General features: G+C 48.9%; 8 protein-coding genes across 8 annotated transcripts; 6 read left to right on the top strand and 2 right to left on the bottom strand.

Moving 5' to 3' along the window:
* Positions 1–412: 412 nt before the first annotated feature.
* On the top strand, positions 413–1445 carry N7508_005500 (uncharacterized protein; the record flags this gene model as incomplete). The annotated part of the gene is made up of 2 exons (XM_058463566.1): positions 413–527; positions 595–1445. The coding sequence occupies 2 exons, from the start codon at positions 413–415 to the stop codon at positions 1443–1445; spliced, it is 966 nt and encodes a 321-aa protein (XP_058320044.1).
* A 347-nt stretch (positions 1446–1792) lies between these two features.
* On the bottom strand, positions 1793–3078 carry N7508_005499 (NADP-dependent oxidoreductase; the record flags this gene model as incomplete). Its single annotated transcript, XM_058463565.1, has 5 exons — positions 1793–2262; positions 2319–2450; positions 2518–2688; positions 2739–2854; positions 2903–3078. 5 exons carry the CDS (start codon positions 3076–3078, stop codon positions 1793–1795), a joined length of 1065 nt encoding a protein of 354 aa, XP_058320043.1.
* Positions 3079–5966: 2888 nt separating this feature from the next.
* On the top strand, positions 5967–7307 carry N7508_005498 (LysM peptidoglycan-binding domain-containing protein; the record flags this gene model as incomplete). Its single annotated transcript, XM_058463564.1, has 3 exons — positions 5967–5984; positions 6076–6254; positions 6314–7307. The coding sequence occupies 3 exons, from the start codon at positions 5967–5969 to the stop codon at positions 7305–7307; spliced, it is 1191 nt and encodes a 396-aa protein (XP_058320042.1).
* A 2680-nt stretch (positions 7308–9987) lies between these two features.
* Positions 9988–10512, top strand: N7508_005497 (uncharacterized protein; the record flags this gene model as incomplete). The annotated part of the gene is made up of 3 exons (XM_058463563.1): positions 9988–10174; positions 10226–10280; positions 10425–10512. 3 exons carry the CDS (start codon positions 9988–9990, stop codon positions 10510–10512), a joined length of 330 nt encoding a protein of 109 aa, XP_058320041.1.
* A 561-nt stretch (positions 10513–11073) lies between these two features.
* Positions 11074–12946, bottom strand: N7508_005496 (uncharacterized protein; the record flags this gene model as incomplete). Its single annotated transcript, XM_058463562.1, has 6 exons — positions 11074–11535; positions 11630–11967; positions 12014–12388; positions 12439–12635; positions 12692–12762; positions 12812–12946. The coding sequence occupies 6 exons, from the start codon at positions 12944–12946 to the stop codon at positions 11074–11076; spliced, it is 1578 nt and encodes a 525-aa protein (XP_058320040.1).
* Positions 12947–13371: 425 nt separating this feature from the next.
* On the top strand, positions 13372–14770 carry N7508_005495 (uncharacterized protein; the record flags this gene model as incomplete). The annotated part of the gene is made up of 4 exons (XM_058463561.1): positions 13372–13581; positions 13631–13735; positions 13785–14152; positions 14212–14770. Coding segments are annotated over 4 exons (1242 nt in total), but the record flags the coding sequence as incomplete, so codon positions are not given.
* Positions 14771–15788: 1018 nt separating this feature from the next.
* On the top strand, positions 15789–17007 carry N7508_005494 (Transferase; the record flags this gene model as incomplete). The annotated part of the gene is made up of 3 exons (XM_058463560.1): positions 15789–15861; positions 15974–16552; positions 16625–17007. The coding sequence occupies 3 exons, from the start codon at positions 15789–15791 to the stop codon at positions 17005–17007; spliced, it is 1035 nt and encodes a 344-aa protein (XP_058320038.1).
* Positions 17008–17277: 270 nt separating this feature from the next.
* Positions 17278–20611, top strand: ams1 (alpha-mannosidase; the record flags this gene model as incomplete). Its single annotated transcript, XM_058463559.1, has 2 exons — positions 17278–19925; positions 19984–20611. The coding sequence occupies 2 exons, from the start codon at positions 17278–17280 to the stop codon at positions 20609–20611; spliced, it is 3276 nt and encodes a 1091-aa protein (XP_058320037.1).
* Between the last annotated feature and the right edge of the window lie 276 nt (positions 20612–20887).

Genomic DNA, 20887 nt, shown 5'->3' with positions numbered 1-20887 from the left:
GGCAGAAGTTCATGTCCTTGTCAAAACATTGCTCTTGCCCTGTGATGTACACCGGAGTGATGGGGGATTTATACAGTAATATATACCAAGGCAGTAGAGATCACGGTTCACTTCAGCAATACGCATAATAATGGCATAAGATACATGCGTCCAACTCAACAAGTCGGTTCTACCCAGCAACGAGACAGGCCCATTCCATATTCGCTACGTAATGATATACAGTAGTGCCCCCTCCAGCATAAAAAAGACAATGACAACATCGACGTCCGAACTACCTTGGATAAACTTTATGCAGACTCCACTCTTTCATATGAAAGTCACTCGGGGAGATAGTTACTCCGATCCAAACCATAAATATCTTGAAATGCAACTATCATCGGTTAGTAAACAAATTCCAAAACTACATACCACAATGGCAGGCTTCGTCACTGCGTTTATGAACCCCCTCAACTACGTGGGCGGAGTAAGCTTCACCCCAGAGACCGACATCCCAGATCTATCAGGAAAGGTTATTCTAGTGACCGGCGGTACGTTAAACCCTGATTGATACCGACAAACCATGAGAAAAGCAAGCCAATCTAACGAGAAACGCAGGAAATGCCGGTCTAGGAAAGGAAACAATCCTCCAACTGATCAAGCACAACCCGAAGAAAATTTTCCTCGGCGCGCGCTCGGAGTCTAAGGCGCAGGATGCAATCAGGTTTTTGAAATCCTCCGTTGCCAATGACGTCGAGATCAGCTGGCTTCCATTGGACTTGATGTCGGGCACATCAATCGAGAATGCCGCAGAAAAGGTCAACGCCGAGTCCAGTAGACTCGACATCCTAGTTCTGAACGCCGGCGTCATGGCACTGCCACCCGGCGAGACAGAATTGGGCCATGAAATCCAATTAGGAACGAACCATACCGGCCATTTCTATTTGACAAAATTGCTCCTGCCAACTCTGCTCAAGACGGCCCAGGAGCCGGACTCGGATGTGCGTGTTGTCTCCCTCTCGTCTGTTGGGCATAATCTTGCGCCTTCGTTCGAGACAATCTTGGATCAGGAGAGGCTTAAGAAGGTTAATACCAATGCGCGGTATGGAGCTTCCAAGGCGGCGAATATTCTTTTTGCTGCTGAGCTGGCTAGACGGTACCCGTCTATTACTTCTGTTTCTGTGCATCCTGGTATTATCGTGACAGATTTGTACAACTCGATTAATGATAGCTCGCCCTTTGCGGCTATGGGAACTAAGACTCTTGGGCTCTTTGGTTCGTCGATTCCTCAGGGTGCTTGTAATCAGTTGTGGGCTGCTGCTGGGGCGAAGAAGGGCGTTTTGTCGAATGGAGGGTACTATGTTCCTGTTGGTAATTTGAAATGTCATAACAAATATGTTGCTAGTGAGGATATGGGTAAGCGTTTGTGGGAGTGGACGGAGGCTGAGCTTGTCAAGGCTAATTTGTGATTCAATCTTTGCGTCATTTGGTTGTTATTTTGGAATACGAATATATACGGGAAGTTTCGAATTTGTGTCTGAGATCGAGAGTTAAGCTTGTTCCAATTCCAAGTAAAATGGGTGAGAGATCATGAGAAGTACTGGTACGTCCTAATATGTGTTGTATTCTGCCAGCACTATCCGACAAAATCAAGAAGTAGCAACGAATGGCCCATTATGAGAAGTTATATGTGATTAGAAGCAGAGACACGTCAACAACGACCTCAACTCACCAAAGGTCAAGGAAACCTTTTGCTCAACCTTTGAAATTTGATCTCCAAGCTGGATTACCAGTACATAGCAATAAAAACACCCAATCAAACAATCTTAACAACTGTCTTCCCAGTTCCCCCTTTCCCACTATACACAACCAAACAAGCGGCCCTAACAGCCTCAATATCCCCAAATTGAACCGTACACCCAACAACAGTCCTCAACTTCCCATTCTCAACATACCCACGCAACTCATCCAGATCCGTCCCACTCGACCCAAGAAGCAAATATGAGTATTCAATTCCATACCGTCTAGCCCGTACCTTCCTTACACAATCCATGGCATTAAGAGACATCCTAATAGGCATGGATAGTCTCGGATTATGCGGCAACTCCATCAAAGGCGAATCCTGTAATTCATCGCCTGATGGCATTGTCGCGACGGAGACGATGCATCCGGTTCGTGCACGCATTAGACAGAGATGCTCCATTGCAGCGCCAGTTGTGTCGAAGAGGAAGTCTACGGAGCCTTTTGGGATGGTAGATCTTGGATCTGTTTTTGTGTAGTCGATTACTTGGTGGTGTTAGCTGGTTTGGCTTGGTTGCCGGGGTTGGATGGTGGATGCTTACTTTCATCAACTGTTCCTTCGCCTAGTAGCTCGCTCAGCTTGCTCACTTTTGATGTGGAGACTGTTGTTATTACCTTTCCGGCTTTGAATACGTGTTTCGCGAGTTGGCATGCGAAGAGGCCCGTTCCGCTTACTTGGCCTTGCGTTAGTAGAGAACATGGGAAATGAGGATGAGAAAGAAAATAGGTAGGGAATCTTACAGCCTGCCGGTACGAAGACTGTCTTTCCTGCAAGGTCACCCTTGTATCTCCTGAGTGCTTGTAAAGCAGTCATTCCAGCGAGTGGAATAGAAGCAGCTTCCTCGAAAGATAATGAAGGCGGCTTGATAGCAACGTATTGCTCTGCGCAGACGACGAATTCACTCAATGAACCTAGATAAAGCGTCAATGAAAGACTACCAAATAATTAATTGGATAATTACCTCGAGAAACCTCTGGAAGGCGAGTATAAACCTCATCACTGACTTTACATCTGCTCACATCTGATCCAACTTCCGTGACTATACCAGCACAATCATAACCGATCTTGTATGGGAAGCTAGTTTCATATAAGCATCGTTCGAGAGAGGAATCAGGTGTAGCTCACGCGTCCTTCATCGCCATCTTCAAAGCTCCACCTGCCCGTTTCACGTCGATTGGATTTATACTCGCGGCGTGGACTTTGATGATCACATCTTGAGCAGATCGAAGCTCTGGTTTTGGCAGCTTGGATAGCTGATACCCCGAGGGGTTCGTGTAATGGGGAATATTAATAGATAGCATGGCTATTTGGTTTTTGCGAAGCTCAAAGATTGGTTTAGCTATATAGTCACCCTGAACAACATGAAGATGACCGACGGATTTGGTGGGCCCACTCCGGCGGGTCAACAGTCTCTCCGCGATGCCGAGGCTCGAATCCCGTCTCCATATGCAACTCGCAAATATTTCGCTTTTGAAAATTGGAAGCTTCGAAGATAGTATATCTTGCGAGAGTTCTGAGACCCCAATTATTAGGGGTGGTTTGGTGTAGATATTAGGCGAGAATGCTCGGAGATTACTATCAAGAAGGCGAAATTCAAAATTCCAGACAAGCCTTTGTCTATTTAATAAAATAGATGGGAAGTTTAGAGTACTGGTCCTGGATAATCTTAAAAAGTTGGTTCCTGTCAAGTCAACTGCTGTGCACAGAGCGGTTCGAGCAACCCCTAAGTGGTCAATTGGTTACACTTGGTAGAAACGTTCGGCGGGTTTCAAAGACAGTTCGTGAAACTGACAAACAAAAGAAAAGAGATGTATCGTTATCAAATGCATGCAATTCTCCAGCCTCAGTGAAATTCCAGCGGAATAGGGATATATGATATTCAGGGGCTGGTCAAGGAGGCTGTTCAGGCTGATCATTATAACGGCAAGTCAATAATTGTTGATCGCAGAGTATGGCCGCCACGCTTGACATCATGAAGGAGAAGAAAGTCTCGCTGGGCCGCCCAAGTGAATATCCAAGGCTGCTGAATTTTGGGATCTTGATGGTTTTTACTATCACTTTCTTGGACACCCCCGAAGTTCCTATTCCTAGACCTGTCTTAACCATCGCCACTTGGCCCCCGACATACCAAATATTAGCAACACTCCATAATGTGGTAAAAATATCACCGAGGTTTTATTATAGCATCGCTAGCTCAGGACCCCAAATCCCCGACCTAGCTTCATTGACCCACAAAGCTCCGAGGCCTCTGCTCAGCCTCATCCCAGCCCCAACCCTTACATAGCTGGAGCCACTATTGAGCTCTGATGATATACAGCAGAATCGATTGTACGCCGTATGATGAGTGCACACGTGGACAGGGTATTTGCAGTCAGTTCTCAAACATTCTGTCCGATATGCGTCCGGGCTAGCTGAATTCAATATGTCTTGGCACTGCCAGCATATACATGGACTACAGAACCCGAAGCCAAGATCAAAGCCTAGCTGACTCCGAACCGGAGATTATTATTATGACAGGTAGCATGTATATCCTCGTCTATGTAATATGGATTGTCTGAAATCAAATCGATGTATGTATGATTGCCTGCATGTAGATATTGCAGCGCTGCGAAGAATTGCTTGATCTATATGAGCTCGGCACAAGTTACAGCTGCACCCCGAAATGATACATGTATTTCAGTTGGCAATTGCAGATACGAGATCTAGAGGGATAGATCGAGTTTGCCATTATCCAGGAACAGAGTAAGGAAGCGAGTGGACCCAGGGCTGGAATTGGCTATGTCATAGCCCTGGATTTACAGTACAGCACAGCATGCATGTCGGTGTGCAGACCCGACCTGCTTGACGGGTCTAATGCTGTCCGTAGATTCATCAATTTGAAATGCAATACCGATACAGGGCATGTAATTCAGCCTCGGAAGTCCGAAGCCGCATTCGCGGTCAAGGCTGTCGATCCCAGTTCGATGGTGTCTTTGTTCAATTGATCTGCGCTATGCAAGTGGTTGCTATATCGAAGTCGAGGGCTTGGGAGCTTGAGCTATGGGAATTTCTTCTTTGGTTTGGTCTGATATTTCATACTGTTGTTGGTTAGGCACGGGACGCGTGGTAGTTGGGTTGAAAGAAAGTGTCTCACCGGTGATGAACACCGGTGTACTCCGTCCACCCGTACAGATCCTACATTAGGGCCAAGGTTGTCTCCACTATGTTTAATCGAGGCCTTTGCGATGTGTTGTGTGCGTTGTGACTAGTGTCATAGAAATAGCCGTTGCAAGCGACCGTACTTTCGGGGGCCGAGGGGGCTACAGGTGGTAAGTTGCTATTATTGTATGCTTGTAATTCCAATATGGAAACTGAACATAGTAGGCAAATGAGGAAATTGATATCATTCTCAAAGAAAGAGAAAAGGAAGATACTGTAGACTTCGTTGTAGAACCACATGGCATTTTAGATTGTAAATGTGCCTGAACCGCCAGGCCAGGCCCGACCACAGCGCCTGTGCTTTTCCCACTTTCACCTCAATACGACGCTACATGTTAGCTCGGGCTTTTGTTGCCACTTTTGTGGGACTTGAATAGGTCGAGGCTAACTTAGATGAATACGCGCCCGTGAAAGTGATTAGAGTACAGTGTACAGTAGACTGCACGCCAGAGCCTGGATACAACACGGGTAAATGCTCCCCGGAACCAGGGGCAATTCAGGCACAGAACAGCCTCCGTCCAAGCGGGCAGAGACAAAAGTTTGTCCTCGGTCCACATCGGTGATCGTTTCCTCCACAAGCAGCCAATCGCGGCCACACGAACGAAGTGATGAACGCCCTCGTCAGCTCCGCAACCCCCAAAATTCGCTCACAGGGGCCGAATGAATATCTGAAACAGGCCAATCGCGACTCACCCGGACCTCTGGGATCCTCTGGGTGTTTCAGCCCTTACAGAAAGGCCCCAAACCAGCCCGCCATTGGGTCACTTTCACAGCCACCTCGGTCCCAATTCGAGGGGCATCTCCGCTGCGGAGACCTGGACTGATCAATTGACCAAAAGAGACAGCGAGAGGGCAAAGGGCACACATTAGTGCCGAGTACATATACTTTGGCCATGGCTCCCTATTTTTTCTGTCTTCTTGCAAGCAGGGCTTCTACTATCCGTTGACCGTTGATCGTTGTTCGTCGTTTCGTCACTCCCTATCCAACAAAATGTTCTTTCCTTCATTGGTACGTTTGTATAGTTCGCCGAGACCTCTGGGCGAACCCCTGATCCACCGCACCTCCACATACCCGAACCATGGCTAACAATTGTATATAGATCCTGGCTGCTGGCAGCCTGTCTACCCTCATTCAAGCCGTTCCCCATGGCGCGAGCGGACACCACAACTTGCACCGTCGCGGCGCCTTGTCCGCCGCCACCTATGCTATGATGGGTGGCAACGGCGAGGTCTCGGACGGATGGCCCTCGCTTTCCGACTGGAAAGAGTACGACGTTCTGTAAGTAATCAATTGCACGAAACCCCGTACAGAACCTCCGCTAATAGACATCTTACCAGCTGGGAACTCAACAAGATCCTTATTTCTTCAGCTTGCGACAATAGCGACACGGAGACGGACAACATCAACGAACACATCAAGTCGATCGCCAGCTCCAGCGGCGTCGACGAGCGCTTCATCCTGGCCATCGTCATGCAGGAGAGCAAGGGCTGCGTCCGCGTCCAGTCCACCAACAACGGCGTCCAGAACACTGGCCTGATGCAAAGCCACGACGGCTCCGGAACTTGCGTCGGCGTCACCCCCTGCCCATCCAGCATGATCAAGCAGATGATTGAGGATGGTACCATTGGAACCTCCGCCGGCGACGGCCTCCAGCAGTGCTACCAAGCCCAGAGCGGGAGCGATGCCACCAAGTACTACAAGGCCGCCCGCACCTACAACTCCGGCTCCATCGACGCCTCCGGTAACCTCGGCCAGGGTGGTGCCACTCACTGCTACGCCTCTGATATCGCCAACCGTGTCCGTGGCTGGGCTGGTGATGTCAGCGTGTGTATTGAAGGCACCATTGGTACCTTGACCAGCGGCACCGAGTCGTCCACCTCTGACTCTTCCGACTCCGGCTCCGACAACTCTGGCAGCTCCTCTTCGTCCACCTCTACTGCTGCCGCAGAGACCACTCAGCCTGCGGAAACCGTTCAGCCCCAGCCCACCGAGTCCGCCGCCCCAACCACCACCCCTGCTGCCGCCTGGACTCCCGAGGTCAACGTGCAGAGCGCCGCGCCAACCCCAACCCCCACCCCATCCTGGACAACCAAGTCTGCCCCAGCGGCAACAGCTAACGCGGCCCCCGCCGCCTCGTCCACCGATGCGCCTATCTACCCATACGCTTCGTCTTCCTGCCAGGAGTACTACACAGTCATGAATGGCGACATCTGCAACGCCGTCAGCGAAACTGCTGGCATCTCATTCTCCCAGCTGCGAAGCTTGAACTCGCAGCTCGATGAGAACTGTGATAACCTCTGGCTTGGATACCAGTACTGTATCAAGGCATAGATTGAACAAACGTCGTTCTTTTGACTGTTTGTTTAGACTTGTCTTTCTGTTTTTCCTTGAGTTGCATTTGCATCTGTGCATCGCTGCATTGCTGCATCTTGTGTTTGATTACCCTTCTTTTTCTTTTACATAGGCCGTGCCTTGTATATAGCGAGAGCTTGCTCTTGACAAAATGTGGACTGGATGGGACTGGGTCTCGTCCGGCTTCTCTTTTATGATGAATGACATCAGCGATTCTTTTCTAAATTCACTACGGAGTACTAAGTATTGTAGCTGGATATGTTCAGATTGTAGTAGAACTATGACATGATATGATGTTGTATTGTTCTCGCAATGAAGTGATGTGGTGTTGCCATTGCCCTGCATAGTAACGTCTTGACGATGGAGCAGCTGTCTGATATTCTTCGGGAGGGGTAGCGTCCTCTGGCAGAATGCTGAATGGGCTCGAGTTTGTTCTTGCTGAACCTGTACCTGGAAGACAAAGCAGGAAGCTTAAATTGCCAGGGCAATGCAGGTAGATTTGACATGCAGTTAAGCCGCCCTTTGGCATGCACAAGGCGTTCGAGTGAGAGGGTGGGTTTGACCGTGAGTTGAGAAGACAACACAGGTTAGATGCCTTTAAGGTACCCCCCTCACAGGCTGCGTAATGCGCAAGAGTGGGTGAGACTATGCGAGATGAGGGACCCAGTCACGTAGATAGAGACATCGAGATCCCAGTGTAGAAAACTGGGTATCCTCATCACTGAAAAACCATAAAAAGGGCACTTGTTCATTGCATTTTGGGAGACTCGTCATATTGGCCGGACGCGAGTGTCGTCTGTAGCAAAGTGATTGCTGCACGTATTCTGTGTTCTGGTAGTCATTCCCCAGGGTAATCCTTCAGGGCTTCTTTCTCAAAAAGAAGAAATTCAATCCAGATTGGTGTCAAAATGAAGGACGGATATTGATAGATTTGGTCATGTTGTCTCGTCAGGTATCCTTCTTTAATTCAAGAGATACTATAAGGATCTTGTTAGTATACTACAGGACGGCAGATCCACCGTTGAAAGCGGGAATCAGTGGGGCATATTTACGGGGGTGAAACAGAAAGATGGTGACGTTGGAAGCTCTATATGCTCGCCACTTTCCAAGGTTCTTTTGTTTTCATTTTTACTCTTAACCATCTTCCCACTCCTCTTCCAATTTCCCTGGACCGCGCCGATTCTGCTTTGTGACAGTCCATTCCGATCACCGTCAAAATGTCGATACAGTCTCTTCCGGTCGAAGTGATGTCCCTTATTTGCAGCCATGTACAGATCTTGGAAAGGAAAATGCTCAGGTTGACATGTCACACATTATGCACAACGTCGTCTGGGGACTTCTTCGACCGATATTTCAAAAGCATCCCCTTTATGGTGACGAGCGACAGAGTGAAAATAACATGGGAGAATTCCGTGTGTCATCGAAAAGTTGCCAGCCATTAGATGGCGATGAACTGGGGGACCGCTATCACAGCCATGATCACAGACAACTCCGATCTCCTGAATTCACATGTTTTCAGCGCTAGACTCTCCAAATGCATGGATCAATTCCATACTCTTGATACAGTTGGTCTAGCACAATATACGACGACCTTTTTACTAGATCCACAACAACGAAAAGTTCGATTCCTTGGTTATCGCCACCTTATCGACCGGATTGGCTTTCGATCCACTCCTGCGACCCTGGACCGACTCCAGGATATCGGCGACAGGATGCGAAAGGTCAATTCGTTGGCCTTCTCAAGACTTCTTCAAGCGCTTAGCTGGTCAAATCGAAAAATCAGGAGATTACATACCTGTGATCCTAATTACTGTGCCGATGTCAGTTCCCAGGTGACCCTCCCAGAAGTGCAATACGACTCTCGTCTTCCGTTCCTAGACAGTGTAGAGGATCTCCATCTCTGCATAGATCTTGAGAGGGACACTTGGGTCAAACTGGTTACTAAAGTTGTCACCTGGTCTCAAGCGACTGAGGCTCTCACAAAGTGTCGGCCATCCCTCCCAGGCACAACCTTACTTTTTCAAGGATATCTGTGAGAGAGAAAAGTTCATTCAGCTCAAATGCCTACACTTGAATCAGGTTCAGATCACCTCTGAATCATGGAAGTCAATGCTTACTACGGCCAAACAAACTTTGGCCATGTCCTTAAACTCACCAGAGTGAGATTGATCGACCATAGAGATCAATTCAACAACTGGTGGTTTGAATTCTTCCCAGGGAAATGTTTCCAACATCCCACGCGTCGATGATCCTGGTCATTCACAAGGCCGGTATAGACATCCACGGCGCGGCTTTTACAATACTCCCCGTATTCCACGTACTTCGCCATCATCGCCTCTCTTCTCTTTATCTGCCCCTTTCCCCCGACCCGCAGTGGGAACACCGCCTGTACCGAGAGTCCCTCCTCCCCCAAGGAACACTTATGCACCGACTTCTTCTACTATGCCGAGCAGCCCCACTGTGCCACAGGCTCCCCTCCCACCAACAAACCTTTATTCATTGGTTCCTTTTACTACACCGAACAATTCCTACACAAGCCCCTTAATCACATCGCACAATTAAGTATCAAGTCCCCCCAATCCCAACTGGGCAAGAGGATATCATCTGGAAAGATCTTTGGACCTTTTTCAGCAATGAGCTGTCCTTGCAGAAGATCAACATGGCGGAAATCGGCTCCGGCAGGTATCGTGTGTGGCTTCAAGTGACTGAAGGCGACATTAGATGGACAAGACCTGCTGTTTTCAATGCCCAAGAAGTCGAATCTTCGTTTCGGGAATGGATCGACCAGCTTACGCCGCGGCACTATTTGGAGATGCCCGACTCTGACGAGGGGAACAATGACATGGGTAAGCAGTCCATACGTGACAGTCTGTCAAGATTATTCTAACTTTGTTTAGAACTATGGTTCAACAAGATGATACATGCAGATAGCAGCTCGGTCGATGCTGTCACGTGTGCATGTGATCGTCGGGCTGACCCTTACTGGAGGTCCTGTCCCTTGGGTGCGAGTATGCTTCTAGGCTGTCGCCCCTCGATGAAATTTACTAAGAATGCCAACAAAAGGAACGATCCAAGTAAAAAATCTTCTATCCACAGGAGATATTGGCGTGGAGTGACAGTAGAACAAATGATCGAGGTAGAGAAACCTCCCGCCAAGAGAAAGGTCTTGGCGAATGATGTATAGTCGTAGCAGATGAAGGCGTTTAGGAGGTCATATTCAGGTGGTGATATATGGAAATGGTTTTGGAGAGCTTTCAAAGTTGGTTCTTTTGGTCGAAATTGTAAGGTTCGGAGGAGGCTCTTCTTCAATGACAACATCATAAATATAATGAGAGGGGGTTTGAGAAATGGAAAGTGAATGAATCAAAGTGAAGGAGCTTTGGACGGGGTTGTTAGTTATATGGGGGGCATAACAGAGGGGCATAACAAAGCCGACATTTTTCTTTCAAGAGAAAGCCTCCTTTTATCTTTGGACAACCCGATAATACCTTCTACATCACAAAGCAGAGAACCTCGAATTCACGAGCATACGTCTCTATTTATGGATTTATTGCTTGGTCATATGTGCGATGAGAAAACAGGAAAGGAACAACATCAAGGGTTTCGAGTCGCGCCTTCTTGGTCCGGAAGCATATATCCTCTATGAGAGCATAGTACCCCAGGGTCATCATATCATAGGAGCATTGCTCAAGCACCAACAAGACACAAAAGCCCAATTGTATCCCTAAGCACCGACAAAAGAGGATCACTTCAACTGAAGCTCACCCCTCTCCACAACCAGTCTTACAACATCCTTATTCAACCCCTCCCACCTCCTCTTCCCCTTAACAAACCAATACCCAAACGCAAACAAAGTAGTAGCCCCAAAGATCGGCGCTGCATAATTCATGTTCTCACCGGTAACCGGCAACGCCGAAGGAAATGCCAACCAAACAGTCACCCAAGCCGTATAAACAAGCGCAAAAACATTGACCGGTAGCCCCAACTTCCCCATATTCCAATCCCCCATCGGCGCAGTATCCGCCCGGAATCGGTTGTGAACCATGCAGCTGATGGCGATGAAGTATGACACGAAGAGACCTATCGAACCTAGGGCTACGAATGCGCCAAATGCTGCTGTGTCGGCGATGTTGAGGCAGGAAAGGATCATTACTACTAGGACAGGGAGCCAGACGGCTCGGATTGGGACGTTGTGTTGGCGGTCAATCTGTGGGCGGTGTCAGCGGATTTATCTTTGTGTCACGGATTTTGTGGTACTATGACTGATGTCTGGTACTTGAGCTTCGGGCTTTGATACTTACATGAGCGAACCAACGGGGTAACGCACCATCTCGTGCCCATGCCCATGTTAGTCGGGAGACAGATGCGATACTTGCCAGATTAACGGACAGTGAGATGACGAGTAACCCGCATACCAGTGCCGTGGCGGCACTCACAGAGCCAGTTGCTTGTTGGCAGATCTCAATAATTGGGAAACTGGATTTCTGGGCTTCCTCCACCGAACCCATTGTAAAGAGCATGCAGATGACCATGGCATAGGCGAGGATACCATTCGTGACGACTGTATAAAATATCGAGCGAGGCACGGCTTGTTTTGCTCGGCGGACTTCTTCGCTCATATGAACTGCGCCATCGAAGCCTAAATATTCAGCTGCTGTCTCTGATTGAAAAGTCGGCTCACTTACCGACGAACCCCCAGACTGGGGTCAGTAGACCGATATTCCATGCTGGAAAAGTTGCCCACCCCGAGGAACTCTGCGTGTGCAGGAAGACAAACCCCGGTGTGTGTCGAGGTGCCAATGCTGCGAAGACAACCAAGAAGACGATCAAGAGGCAGATGTGTAAGATACCGGCTAACATCTCGATCCATGGGATGAGCCAAAAGGTGTACATATTCATTAAAGCTTCGACGACGAGCATTCCGATGATGATCAGCGTTAGATGCCACTGCTTTGCCTCGTATTCGGGGTAGTTCACGTTTGCCAGACCTTGGATCATGGTAGCGGTGGTGTTGGCCACGCCAGCGAGTGTGGAAATCCATGCGAACCAGGTCACCCAGCCTGATGTATACGTTAATCGTGCCCTGGATAAGGGTTGACCAGTGACCCACCTTGCATCCAGGTGATAAACTTCTTCTGGCGTTCGGGTGCCAAGTAATGGGTCCAGTGATACTGAGCTCCTGCGATTGGTTGCATCGAGGCCATCTCCGCTAGTGATGCTGATTGTGCCATTGCACCAGAGACAACTATGACGATTCCCCAGGCGAGGGCTTGGGGGCCGCCATTTGTGAGGACTGTGCTCAAGTTCCTTTGCAGATGGGCTGTCAATACTGCGCGGACACATGACGATACGGAGGAACTTACAACGCCTGAGTCTCCCAGCTAGACAAGTAGGTAAGTGAAAAGAAGAAGATCTGGGTGAAATTAAACAGTCGCTGTATACTATATTAGCTTGGCAGCCCTAATAGTCTCGGAAATTCATACCTTCGGCGATGTCTCCGTGGAACCATTCCTGCTGGGATTCTCATAGGCATTCGTGACTTTGACCTCTCGAATGGGTACATCTTGGTCAATACTGAAATGTCCCCCTTTCAAGGGATGCAACTCATGATGCTCCATGATAGCAAACGGAAAAAGAAGTGAGAAAGACGGAAAACCTGAAATATCAAAACAAACGTCCCGACGGAGATCGGGAGATGAAAAAGAAAACGCAAAAACGGCATGGATGCCATTAATAAAAAAAAGCCACCAGGATTAGGATCCAAGTGTTACAGTGGAATGTTCTTGGCTGAGGGGAGAGACGATCGGCGCAGCTGCATCTCAAGCCCAGTCTTGTTTCGAGACCGGGCTAAGTATGCACGCTGGTGGAACCTTAGATCAACTGGGATCAGTAGACCGGTGAAGTACCCTTTTTTTTTGGCTAGTGATTTAATCTTGCGTTTCCTCTTAGGCCAAGGGGATGGGTTGGTGTTATATCATGTCACGCTTTCGCCTTTTTGTTGTAACTAGGAATATGCTCGTTGTATGTTGCAGCTTCCTGAGTCCTCTTAGTTGCAATGGCTTCTAGCCAAGAACAGGAGGTTCTTCTTCCGCCTCTTTTGCCTGTTACTCCAGACGATCATAGTGCCTGGGTCATAACTGTGAGCACTATTCTACTGATTATTACTATTCTCGCGACAACAGTTGCTCTGATATCCCGCCTCCGTGTCTTGCGCAAAGTTTCGTGGAGTGACTCGATTGTGTTTCTCAGCTGTGTAATCATTCTTCTCTCTTGAGCTTGATGTGATCTAATCAATTGAATAGGTTCTCTTTATCCCTCAAACTGTGTGCATCAATATAGCAAGTTCTCATGGCATCGGCAAACACCGACGTGCGTTGAGTGATTCTTCATTTGAAACATATAGCAAGGTAAGCCAGTCCATTATCCAGCAACGAAGGCATACTAACACCATGGAAGGCCCTCTATGCTAGTCAACTTTTCGCCGTCCTCGTTTTGGCATGCTCGAAAGCCGCCGTCGCCCTCCTTGTCTTATCACTGAAGCCCTTCGAGAGGATCTCCGCGGCGTGCAAGATTGCCTTGGGATTGATTGGGGCATGGGCACTGGCCGCGTTAGTGGCGCTCGTTGTGCAATGTGATCAACCACGTCCGTGGAACTTCAGCCCGGAACGATGCCTAAACCAACACGCGCTATACATCAGCCTGGCCGCATGTCATATGTTTTTGGATGTATGCATAATCGGACTACCAGTGACTCTACTTCAACAAGTCCAAATCATCCAATGGAAACGCCATCACATCTCAGCCCTATTCGCCATGCGTGTTCTGTGAGTCAGCCTCATTGACTCTTTCACAAAACCATATCTAACACAAAGCACCAAAACAGAGTCCTAGCATTGACCATGGCCGGCCTCCGCTCCCTGAAGCCACTCTTCAGCTCCGAACCCCCAGACAGACCCTGGCACGCTCTAATGCCAGCAATCTGGCTCCAACTCATCCTCAGCTCCTCAATCCTCTGTACCTGCATCCCAACCTTAAAGCGCGTGCTAGCCGATCTCCAAACAGGCATGATGGCAGGAACAGTGTCAGACTTCTTCGAGCAATCGGTCTCGGGTCAGAACTCGAAGGATCGGTCGGGATTCAAGTCTGACAGTGGCCTTGGGCAACGATCAGGATCGGCGACCCACACCATAAGTCCTAATTCCGCGGCCCATGGGAGCCGTCCCGGTGTGGAGCGTGTGAATAGTCACCAGATCTTGCGCGATAATGCTTCTGTGCATACTGTTGATTATGATGTGCGCTATGAGGGGGCTGAGCCTGGTAGGGCTTCATCGTCTAGTGCTGTTGAATCCTTTCTATTTGATGCTCATGTGGGGGAGGATGAGAGCGTTAGTGTTCATCAGATGGTTGGAGGGAATGGTAATGGTAAACGGGGTTACATTTAGGGGCCTCCTGGTGTTCCTGGCGGATTTGGATCTGATTTACTGTACTTTCGGCTTGCGTGGTTTTTATACCCAATTGGATCCTTTTGTTTTCGGAAATTGCGCGTGCTTCCTTTGGTACTTTAGATATATTGTCGTATGATTATGCGCCTGTGCGGAGCCTGGACTTTTTGTTATTGGGTCGCTTTTTATGTGACCCCTGCACAAGTCTGCAGGGGTGTGATGTCGATCTCATACCGTTGGGATTGAGCATTCCAAGGCAACCTATGAGGTATTTCCGAGGCTTCTCGGCGAGGGCAGGGATGTTCTCAGCGGCTATGTGTATTTCCATGGTTAGTGTCATGAAGAATCTAATTCGAAAAGATATAGCATTATATTAGCACCACAGCGGAGAAAATGATACATACTGCGTCTTCGACCAACAAGGAGCCTGAAGCCAAAAGGTACAGCCCGGAGGAGATTCGGGAGATGTTGAATCTGGATGCAATAAAATCTGTCCATCCATGAGTTCAAGTAGTCTCAATGAAAGATGCGAATCAGGTGCTTCTGGACACAGTGGCTGGGAAGGCCCGATTCCGCTATGTACTAGAAAATTAATAGGGTCTCTCTGTCTACCAAATGAATAGACCTGGCGAAGGACGCGCTCACACAGATATGGAATTCAGAAAAAGAGATCAATAAAATACACAATGTCTCATCACTCAGTCTCCTGCAATATGCATCTACTGGTGGGTTAGTTCTGCCGGTCGTACGTCTATAGGCCAAAGCACTCTTCGCGTTCACAACAACATAGATGATATGAAAGGGAAATTCAAGAACGTATTCGAAGATGCCAACATCTTCTGAGTTTTGATGTGAGCCTTGAAGTAATATCAATTGAGAATTTTCAAGTGAATTCCGGTGAGCAAGATTGACACTTGGTGAAGCGTCGTGAGTAAGTCGGGCACAGGCGGGTGCATTCCCTCGACCACGAGGGTTAAGAGACGTCGTGTCTGCAGAGGACTACTTCTATATTGGAACAATGGCGGACACAATCCTCGACGTGGCAGGCCTGATTTCAGTTCTTTACAAGCTATACACACTCGAGCTACTCGGTTCTCGACATATCTTCACATGAAGACGTTACCACAACCCTAACCCACGGACTTGACCGATTGGCGAATACCTTCTTATGACTTACTGGCCATGTTGTCAACCAAGGCGCAGGGGATGGCAACACAGGCGTCTTCATAATCACGCCTCTCGGCAAGATCCAGCTCGTGGTGAAAGATATACAAGATGACCCCTCTGCACCAACAACAGACGGCCTTTGCCATGTTGGACGAGAACATCATTACACCTTGCACGACTATCAGTCTACCCGGTACCCTGCCAGGGATCACAATCGAATCAACATTGGTCTTTTGTGTCCAGGCGAATTTCACAAAGGGCGGCCTGATGCTCACGCTCGTTGCTCAACAAAATGTCATAGACATGATTGGCCAAGACTTTCTCATCAACATATTATGTTGTCCAGGGCTTGCCACGATGAGCCTACATGGGTGAGGAACTTGCTACTGGAAATATGGACCAGAGCAATATCATCCCACTACTCGACGCCTCGTACAAGCCGGGTCCGAACCATCACATTACCCCCGACACCAAGTTACATTTCCACAGATGATGCCGTCAGCGCTTTTATCTGGCAGTGCATCACCCGAGCGCGGGATCTTCGCTTCGGATCGAAATCCGAGTTGATGCTTGCACGCGCAGTGGATGTCCGACGACACCTGGGCGTGCATTCGGGTTAACCAGGACTATTGCAAACCATGACCTACAACAAAGACATGATTCAGACAATGTCCGAGTAACCTTTAGGGGTCATTGCTGCACAGCTTCGATCCCAGCTCGATCCAAAAATTGATTATCTGGTGTTTAATACGCGTGCTTTGGCTACGTTCCATAGTCGATCGCCTGATAGGACCAAGACTTTGTTTACTGCGACTGTTACGATCCCGTCGGATTACATGATTAGCTCTTGGTCGAGGATTAATTGCTATGAATTGGACCTTAATCTTGGTTTGGGGAAGCCTGAGGCTGTACGGAGTCCGCACTTTATTCCTTTTGAGAGCTTGGGGTATTTGATGCCTAGGTCGCCTGCTGGTGAGATTCTTGTTGCGATTTGGTTTAGAGATGAAGACTGGAAGCGGATCAGGGTGAACAAGAAGTTTGTTCAACATGCCACATATATTGGGAGATAGAAGTTCACTTCTACAACTTTGTACTCTGACGAGAGAGTATAGAGTCACGTCGCCGATCCGTCTCCGCATTCCGTCACGCCTCCGCATTTGGGAATCCCTTCTCTTCTCCCTCTTCTCCCTCTTCTCCCTCTTCTCCCTCTTCTCCCTCTTTCTCTTTACCCTTCAACCTGCACATTACTCTTTGGCCTTGATACTTTGTACTCTGTTAATTTCCAAATCTACAATTCCATCTCAGTTTCCTTCCATTCACTTATCTTCCGAATAGTAAACATGGGTGGGGAAGTTCCCTTTCGCCCCGCTGCCCCAGCTCTACCCCGGCTAGCTGAGCGCCCGGTCGGTCAGCGCATCCACAGCATCTACACCGATCGGCTGAAGCAGTTCACCTCAAGCGGCCAGTACGAAGGCCAGAACCTCATATCGAAATACTGGGAAGCCACAAACTCCGACGAAGACCATGTCAAGCTCTCTGTTTATTCGGTCCCAGACCTCCAGCGACCGACCTTTGAGGACGCAACCTCTCAAGAGTTCAAACCCACCCACATTGGCGCTTCCTTTGGCCCCAGTTGGTCTACACATTGGTTCCGCATTCATCTTACAGTCCCGCAGGATATGCTTGATCGAGAGCATTTGGAGTTTCACTGGGATGCCAATAATGAGGGTCTGATCTGGACGCAGGATGGGCACCCGCTGCAGGGTTTGACCGGTAACGGGGAGCGGACTGAGTTTATTCTTCCTAAGGAGTGGTGCGATGGGAAGACTCATATGTTCTACATTGAGATGGCTTGCAATGGCATGTTTGGCAATGCTCCCGGTGGCGATTCGATTCAGCCGCCCAACCCTGACAAGTACTTTACGCTGAGTACGGCTCGTATCACTGCTGTGAATCTGGCTGCGAGAGCTCTCTACTATGATTTCTGGATCATTGGTGATGCTGCACGGGAATTCCCTGGTGAATCCTGGGAATCACATGAAGCCAACGTGGTGGCCAATTCTATTATCGATGCATTCATTGCCGGCGATGGAAGCAACGAGGCTATTGAAAAGGGACGGAAAATTGCGCGGGAATATCTTGGTGACAAGGTAGATTCCTCCGAAGTCTATAACACAGACACTCAGCCGATTGTCTATGCTATCGGTCATTGCCACATCGATACCTGCTGGTTGTGGCCCTGGGCAGAGACCAAGCGTAAGGTTGCACGTTCATGGTCCAATCAATGTGATCTGATGGAACGGTATCCTGAGCACCGGTTTGCATGCTCTCAGGCGCAACAGTTCAAATGGCTGAAGGAGTACTACCCTACTGTCTTTGAACGTGTGAAGAAGTGGGTGAAGAAAGGTAATTTCCAACCAATTGGTGGCAGCTGGGTTGAGCATGATACAAACATGCCAAGCGGCGAGTCATTGGTTCGACAATTTTTGTACGGACAGCGATTCTTCGAGGCCAACTTTGGCAAGCGAGCCACAACCTTCTGGTTGCCGGATACCTTTGGCTACTCTACTCAAATTCCTCAGATTTGCCGCCTCGCTGGCATGAGCCGATTCTTCACCCAGAAGCTCAGCTGGAACAACATCAATAATTTTCCTCATACTACATTCCAGTGGGTTGCACTTGACGGCAGCCAGGTGATGTGCCACATGGCCCCAGCAGAGACCTACACGGCGGAAGCCCATTTCGGCGATGTGAAGCGCAGTGTCACTCAGCACAAATCGATGGACACGGATAAAACGTCTCTGCTTGTCTTCGGAAAAGGTGATGGTGGTGGCGGTCCAACTTTCGGACACCTCGAGAAGCTGCGTCGCTGCCGTGGTCTCAGCGACAAAGTCGGTTCGCTTCCACGAGTGAAGATGGGAGAGTCTGTTGATGATTTCTTCGCTGGACTTGAGGCCAAGGCTGCCAATGGCACCGATTTTGCTACATGGTACGGAGAGCTTTATTTCGAGTTGCACCGTGGTACATACACAACCCAGGCAAATAACAAGCGCAACAACCGGAAATCGGAGTTCCTTCTTCGTGAAATCGAGCTTCTTGCAACTTTGGCCACTGTTCATGATTCTGATAAGGGTTATAAGTATCCCAAGAAGGAGATTGATGAGATGTGGGAGGGAACTCTTCTTTGCCAGTTCCATGATTGCTTGCCTGGCAGCTCAATTGAGATGTGCTATGATGATTCTGATGAGCTGTATGCCAAGATCTTTGATATTGGTACAAAGCTGCGGAAGGATGCTCTTGAGGCTTTGGGTGTTATTGGGAAGTCGAACGGTCGTGATCTGGTGGCTCTCAATACTTTGCCATGGCATCGGACGGAAGTTGTCAAGATTCCTTCAGCGTTGTCGACCTTGACTGTACCTGAGTACGCTGTGGCTTCCGGATCTACAGGGGTGATTGACTTCAATCAGGATAGCGAATCGGGCATGGCGGTTACTGTTAAAGAAGTCCAACCTGGAGTCTTCCGTCTGCAGAACGACAACCTCAAAGTTGATGTCAAAGATGGTGTTATCACCTCCCTTTACGATATTGAAGCCGACAGAGAAGTCGTCGCTAAGGGTGGCAATGCTGGTCAGCTGGTGATATTTGACGACAAACCCCTCTACTGGCAAGCTTGGGATGTCGAGGTATTCCACCTCGAATCACGCAGAGAATTACCCGCCGGAAAGACCGTCATTACTGAGAACAGCCCGCACCGAGTCAGTGTCACGACCGAGACGCAGATCAGCGACAAGAGCTGGATCAAAACAACCATAAGCCTCTCGCGATCATCGACAGATGAACCATCCTACGTGGAAATGGAAAGCGAGGTAGAATGGCAAGAGACCATGAAATTCCTCAAGGTCGAGTTCCCCGTAGATATCACCAACACCGAGGCATCCTACGAGACCCAATACGGAATCATCAAACGCCCAACACATTACAATACAAGGTACGTACCACCCCCAACTCCATGGAACCATCGCAGCAACTAACTCGACACATCATAGCTGGGACATGGCTAAATTCGAAGTCTGCTGCCACAAATGGGCCGATCTCTCAGAAAACGGCTACGGAGTCTCAATCCTGAACGACTCAAAATACGGCTTCGCAACCTGCGGCAACCTAATGCGCCTATCACTCCTCAGAGCCCCCAAAGCACCAGACGCACACGCCGACATGGGCCGCCACAACATCCGCTACGCAATCCTCCCACACGCTGGACCTCTCGACGATCGAACAATCCGCGCAGGTTTCAATTTCAACAACCCACTCGTTGTAGAGCAAGCCGGGCCCAAGGCCTCTGCCGCTGCCGCGATTTTCAAGGCTGTTTCGGTCAAGGGCGCGCCGTCTTTGATTTTGGATGTTGTTAAGCGTGGTGAGGATGATGAAGATGTTGCTAGGGATGGTGGTCCTACGCGTCCTGGGAAGAGTGTCATTCTTCGGATTTATGAGTCGCTTGGTGGGAAGGCTAGGGGGTCTATTGTTACTTCTTTGCCTGTCAAGAAGGCTTGGAAGTGCAATATTCTTGAAGATGACGAGGAGCTTCTTGAGCTCAAGAAGACTGCTGATCGAGCGGGCAGTGTTGATATTGAGTTGAGGGCCTTTGAGGTTGCTACCTTCAGACTGCAGCTTTGAGCTGTGGTATGGATTTGTACTTCCCAACTACGCAAGTCCGGGATATGTCTTTGGATCAAGAGAATACTGTAACTTGGATAGCCAAAGATGAGATATGATTATGCTTGTGGCTAGCAGTAAACCCAGCTCCCTGGAAAAAAAATGAAACAAATGCAGTAAGCGTCAACCGCTGAAGTCTGTATAAGTCAAGTTCGTGATGTACATGAGATCGCATCAAAGAAATAGCAATACCTCCATTTTCCACAGCGCCGTATAAACGACTCCTCCAAGAAGCCG

This window comes from Penicillium antarcticum, assembly GCF_028974205.1.
Source record: "Penicillium antarcticum strain IBT 31339 chromosome Unknown utg000005l_segment0_segment0, whole genome shotgun sequence".
Lineage (NCBI taxonomy): Eukaryota > Fungi > Ascomycota > Eurotiomycetes > Eurotiales > Aspergillaceae > Penicillium > Penicillium antarcticum.
Note: the sequence above shows the minus strand (reverse complement) of the source record. Positions and strands in the feature narration are given on the sequence as shown.